This window comes from Cetorhinus maximus, unplaced genomic scaffold (assembly GCF_964194155.1).
Source record: "Cetorhinus maximus unplaced genomic scaffold, sCetMax3.hap1.1 HAP1_SCAFFOLD_2996, whole genome shotgun sequence".
Classification (NCBI taxonomy): domain Eukaryota; kingdom Metazoa; phylum Chordata; class Chondrichthyes; order Lamniformes; family Cetorhinidae; genus Cetorhinus; species Cetorhinus maximus.
This window is the reverse complement of record NW_027598924.1, coordinates 1-6,015: the sequence shown is the minus strand read 5'-3', so window position 1 is coordinate 6,015 and position 6,015 is coordinate 1. Positions and strand designations below refer to the sequence as shown.

Here is a 6,015-nt window from a genome sequence, read left to right as displayed (position 1 = left end):
CGAAACGTCAACTGATTTCTTCTCCGCCGATGCTGCCACACCTGCTGAGTTTTTCCAGGTAATTCTGTTTCTGTTTTGGTGACACGTAACTGGTCGGGAAACATGACTAAAGCAATTCGGACGCTGTCCAAAGTGACCAATGGGCAGTTCCATTGCTCCAAAATGTGAAAGGAGGGGTGGAGGGGGGGGAAGTGTGGGCCGAGTCCATCACTGGCCTTGAAATAATGTGACAAGAGTTTGGAGCTGGTAGGAAGAGGGGAGGGCGTTAATGTTTGGACCAAGGCCAATTCTTCCCGGGCTGGATTGCAGTTCCCGGCCGGCCGTGTGCACAGAGAAAAGGGAGCTCTGCTCGGCCCCAACTGTTGGCGTGACCATTGTTTAGGCTGCGGTGATGCCTCGTGCCCAGGAAAAGCAACATTGGGGGGGCTCGAAGGTCAAGTGAAGCGGCCATTCTTGCAGCTAGAATCAGCCAATTCCACCGCGAAAGCGACTGAGAAGAGTCCATATCACTCTAGTGGCACTGCTTTGATCTGTCCCTGTCACAGAACACCACAGGGATGTGATGACGCTGGGGAGGGTGACTATACTGGAGCGTTTCAGCTGTGAAGAGAGACTGGATGGACTCAATGGGCCGAAGGGCCTCTTCTGCCCCTGTGATTCTGCGCGAGGCGAGGGTTGTTTTTCTTCGACCCGAGAAGACTGAGGGGGAACCTGATGAGAGGTTACAAAATTATGAGGGGCATTATCGGGTAGATAGGAAGGAAATTGTTCCCCTTCACGGAAGTCAGGAGGTGTCCAGCTGTGGCTCAGCTCATAGCCCCCTCGCCTTTGAATCAGAGGGTCGTGGGTTCATGTCCCCACTCCCCGGAAAACCAAGAACTGTGATTGTACTCGAAAGAGTTGCAATCTGTGACTGTTGGTAACTCGAAAGAGTTTCACGGAAACCAAGAACTGTGATTGTACTCGAAAGAGTTGCAATCTGTGACTGTTGATAACTCGAAAGAGTTTCACGGAAGTCGGTAACCAGGGGGCATAGATTTAATAACAGAATCACACAGTGCGGACGGGTCTGCACCGACACGTGAGAAACACCTGACCTACCTCCCTACCTAACCCCATTTATCAGCGCTTGGGCCATAGCCTTGAATGTTATGACGTGCCAAGGCAGGAGGTTCAGAGGGGATCTGAGGATTTTTTCTTTTCTCCTCACCCAGAGCGTGGTTGGAATCTGGAACGTACTGCCTGAGGGGTGTGGGCGGCCGAGGCAGGAAACCTCACAACAATTAAAACGTGTTTGGATGAGCACTTGAAACGCCGTAGCAGACGGGGCTGCGGGCCAAATGCCGGACGATGGGGTTAGAAGAGATAGGTGCTTGATGGCCGGAACGGACACGAAGGGCCTGATTCTGAGCTGCATGACTCTGCGACCGTGGCTCACAATAACACAGGGAGGGGGAGGTGCGCCGTCCTCTTCACAGCTATTTAAGGATTACGTGAGTGTATAGACGGGGTAGGGTGTGGCTCAGTTCATAGCACCCTCGCCTTTGAATCAGAGGGTTTGTGGGTTCAAGTCCCACTCCCGGAAAAAACCAAGAACTGTGAATGTACTCGAAAGAGTTACATGCGATCTGTCGATAACTCGAAAGAGTTACAACTTAGTTTTAGAGAAAAAGATGATTGCGGCTCTTTCCTGTTCGGCTTTGTCGAAGGGCTCACTCTAAAAGGATTACTACATGAGGGACCGATGGCAGGTGGGAACACCAGGAACGTGACACAAAAAAAAAAGGGCTGGAATCCGACCAATCCGCATCTGCGCCTTCACCTTCATCCTTCATTAGCAAAGAAGTAAAATACTGCGGATGCTGGGAATCTGAAACAAAAAACAGAAAATGTTGGAAAAGCACAGCAGGTCTGGCAAAACCTCTGGAGAGAGAGAGAGAGGGAGGGAGAGAGGGAGAGAGAGACTAGAGTTAACGCCTCGGGTCCGAGTGACTTGTCCGTGTGGGTTCCGCAGGACTCTCCTAGAGAGGCACACGGACTCGAAACATTTAACTGATTCTCTCCACCGACGCTGCTGAGTCTCTCCGAGAAAGTCAGGGAATGGGGTGGGTTGAGGCGGGCGAGGGTCGACCATAAGGCGTGGGAGCAGCAATTAGGCCATTCGGCCCATCGAGACTGCTCCGCCATTCAATCAACGACCACGTGTCGAGGCGTAACCGCGATTTGACGGCAAAAAACAGCCTGTGGCTGGTTATTTTTTCCGGGTTTCCAGCATCCGCAGTATTTTGTCTTTCACACGACCGAAAAATAACACCTGCCTCGTGGCGATTAATGCTCTCATTGGATAACTTGGTGGCTCTTAAAAGAGCCTTTGTGGTTCTCGGTGGTTGGGGAAGTCCAGAGTCGGGTAGGGTCAGTCCAGAGTCGGGTAGGGTCAGTCCAGAGTCGGGTAGGGTCAGTCCAGAGTCGGGTAGGGTCAGTCTAGGTGCGCTCCCGGCGGATGCGCCGGGCCAGCTGGATGTCCTTGGGCATGATGGTGACTCGCTTGGCGTGGATGGCGCACAGGTTGGTGTCCTCAAAGAGCCCCACCAGGTAAGCCTCGCTGGCCTCCTGCAGGGCCATGACGGCCGAGCTCTGGAAGCGCAGGTCGGTCTTGAAGTCCTGAGCGATCTCTCGCACCAGGCGCTGGAAGGGCAGTTTGCGGATCAGCAGCTCGGTGGATTTCTGGTAGCGGCGGATCTCCCGCAGAGCCACAGTGCCGGGCCTGTAGCGATGGGGCTTCTTGACGCCGCCCGTGGCTGGAGCGCTCTTGCGGGCAGCTTTGGTAGCCAGCTGCTTGCGGGGAGCTTTCCCTCCGGTCGACTTGCGCGCTGTCTGCTTGGTCCTGGCCATGATAACAAACGTTGTGGAACACAGACTCTGAGAATGATGTAACTCTTTCGAGTTATCGACAGTCACAGGTTGTAACTCTTTCGAGTACAATCACAGTTCTTGGTTTTTCCGGGAGTGGGACATGAACCCACAACCCTCTGATTCAAAGGCGAGGGTGCTATGGACTGAGCCACAGCTGACACCTCCCTGAGAATGATGAAGCCGCTCTGTGTCTGTCTGTGGCTCAGTCCATAGCCCCCTCGCCTTTGAATCAGAGGGTCGTGGGTTCATGTCCCACTCCCGGAAACCAAGGACTGTGATTGTACTCGAAAGAGTTACAATCTGTGACTGTTGGTAACTCGATAAGAGTTTCCATCCAGAGAGTCATACACCCCCCCTCACCGAGTACACTCCAATTCCCCTGATGTCTGAATGAGCAATGATCCGGGGGGTGGGTGGGGGGAGTGAAAATAGTGCTGAGGTGAGAATATGATGTCTACAACAAAAAAAGATGCCAAAGAAGTGAAAATGGTGGACAGGGCGAGAATGCAACGTCTTTAACATAGTGTGGAAGAACACTGTGCTCTCCGAAGGGCAGGTCCCAGTCGACCAGAGGCCAGCGGGTGACCATTTGAGCCGGGGTGAAGTCAGCGCAGGGGGCGAGGGTCTTTTAAGAGGTCGAGTGAAAATCAAGCAGACTCCGGGACTTGACGCGAGTCGAGGTGGGGGGTGGGAGGGGGGGAAAGGAGAGGCCGTGCTCAAGGTACATTGTAAGCTAACCCAGAGAGAGTAAATCATCCAAGATCTTTCAATCCATTATTGCACCGGTTCCTCAGTTCTGTAGCTCAGTTCCGATTGAGCTCAACCATTTTAGATCATGAACTCTCTCCTCCGTCCCCACCCCCTTTCCGATCCCCACCACCCACCCACCCACTTTTTCAAATAATTTATCATTTAAAAAAAATATATTTTTCTTTTCCCCACCTATTTCCATTATTTTTTAAATGTATTTCCATCCATTGTTTTATCTCCACCTTTTACCCTATTTCGACCACCCCAAACCCCCACCCCCACTAGGGCTCTCTGTCACTTGCTCGTCCTGCTTTCTACCCTTAGTGTCCCCATGAGCACATTCCTCGGCCAATATCACCACCGTCCACACCCCTTTGTCCTTTTGTCTATGACATCATTGGCAATCTCTTCTTTGCCTCCACCAATCACTGTCCCTCCTCTATCCAGCTCCACCCATCCCACCCCCACCCCCCCCTCCCTCAACCAGCTTATATTTCACCTCTTTTCTATTTTTCCTTAGTTCTGTTGATTGGAAACCAGGTCATTATTTACCGGGGAGTCCCTGGGTTATCAGCCCAGCGACGATACCACCACAGAGAGAGAGAGAGAGAGAGGGAGAGATTGATGGGAAAACATAACCTAAGCAGCAAAAATATACAACCTGACGCTTCGTCGTTTCATTATGTGTTTTCAATCCCAATGGCTGTTCCCACCAGGATTGAGGTCGAACCTCCATCACTGTGAAAGATGCGGGAATAAAACTCGGGACTACCTCCAAAACCACCACACGTGTAATAGACACGGGCACCCGGAATGAATTAAAAAATTCCTGCCGTTTAGGATTGCGTTGTGAAAGGGGGGATGCAGTAAAGCTTTGATATAATGTCACATTTAAGATTCTCCGCTGCCTCTCTTGAGGTCACTGGCTCTCAATGTGAGGTTGTGGGCGGCTCTGAGAAGAGCCTTTGGGTTTTGTGATAGGGTCGGGTCGATGTGTTCAGCCGCCGAATCCATAGAGAGTGCGGCCCTGGGCGTTTCAGAGCCTACACCACATCCATGGCGGTGCTCCCTCTGCCAGACATGATGCTTCTTCAGTCGAGTCGCTGCTGAATGAGTGGGGGGACGGCTTCACCTGTCAGCTGTGGCTCAGTCCATAGCACCCTCGCCTTTGAATCAGGGGGTGGTGGGTTCATGTCCCACTCCTGGAAAAACCAAGATCTGTGATTGTACTCGAAAGAGTTACATGCGATCTGTTGATAACTCGAAAGAGTTTCCGCTTTTATACAGCCCGCCCCGACCTGACTGAGGAAGAGAGAGGGAGAGGGAGAGAGAGAGAGAGAGAGGCGGGGAGGGGATGAGACTCGGTAACCGAGACGAAGACATAAAATGAGAATAGAATTACCTGGAAAAACTCAGCAGGTCTTATCTCTGTGCATAAAATGCCTTTGGTCATCCAGCTCCGCCTACCAGTCGCTCCCACCCCCATTTCTTGTGAGCGCGGTTCTGAGTGTGTCAGGGTCAGTGTGTATGTGTGTATTTTACACGCATAAAGCATATTTTCCACGATGAACACTGCTTGCTCGAACCACCAATTGCGTTCGACGACACTAGAAAGCCGGAACATTTAAAAACCTATGTGTTGTGATATTTTTTTAAAATCTGCTTAATTCTTTTCTACCACAGTTGGTTACAGCGCTAGGAGAGTGTAACATGGACTGCAACGGTCCTAGAACACAGCTCTTCACCGCCTTCTCAAGGGTAATGGGAGTTGGGCAAGAAATCCCATCACATCAACGAAAATAAGTCAACCTGCTTTCATTTGAATGACATTTCTACTCACCCAGGTGAATTGGAAGACCATAAGACCATAAGGCATAGGAGCAGAAATGAGGCCCTTCGGCCCATCGAGTCTGCTCCGCCATTCAATCATGGCTGATCAGTTTCTCAACCCCATTCTCCCGCCTTCTCCCCCTGTTACCTTTGATCCCCTTACCGGTCAAGAACCTATCTACCTCGGTCTTAAATACACTCAATGACCTGGCCTCCACGGCCTTCTGTGGCAATGAGTGAGTGAAGGGGATGGGGAGGGGAAGGGGGTGAGTGAATGGGATGGGGTAGGGGAAGGGGTTGAGTGAAGGGGATGGGGGTGGGGAAGGGGATCAGTGAAGGGGTTGGGGGAGGGAAAGGGGCTGAGTGAAAGGTAAGGTGAAGGGGAAGGGGGTGAGTGAAGGGGATGGGGGAGGGAAGGGGATGAGTGAAGGGCATGGTGAAGAGGAAGGGGGTGAGTGAAGGGAATGGGGGAGGGGAAGGGGATGAGTGAAGTGGATGGGGGAAGGGAAGGAGGTGAGTGAA

The 6,015-nt window shown here is 51.9% G+C and overlaps 1 protein-coding gene across 1 annotated transcript; it reads right to left on the bottom strand.

The window, feature by feature from the left end:
• Nucleotides 1–2,481: 2,481 nt before the first annotated feature.
• On the bottom strand, nucleotides 2,482–2,892 carry LOC144677764 (histone H3-like). The gene has a single exon (XM_078537784.1). It carries the CDS (start codon nucleotides 2,890–2,892, stop codon nucleotides 2,482–2,484), a length of 411 nt encoding a protein of 136 aa, XP_078393910.1.
• Between the last annotated feature and the right edge of the window lie 3,123 nt (nucleotides 2,893–6,015).

Bases quoted from the DNA above. Each gene is read 5' to 3' on its own strand.
- LOC144677764 (XM_078537784.1), bottom strand. From the start codon at position 2,892: ATGGCCAGGACCAAGCAGACAGCGCGCAAGTCGACCGGAGGGAAAGCT.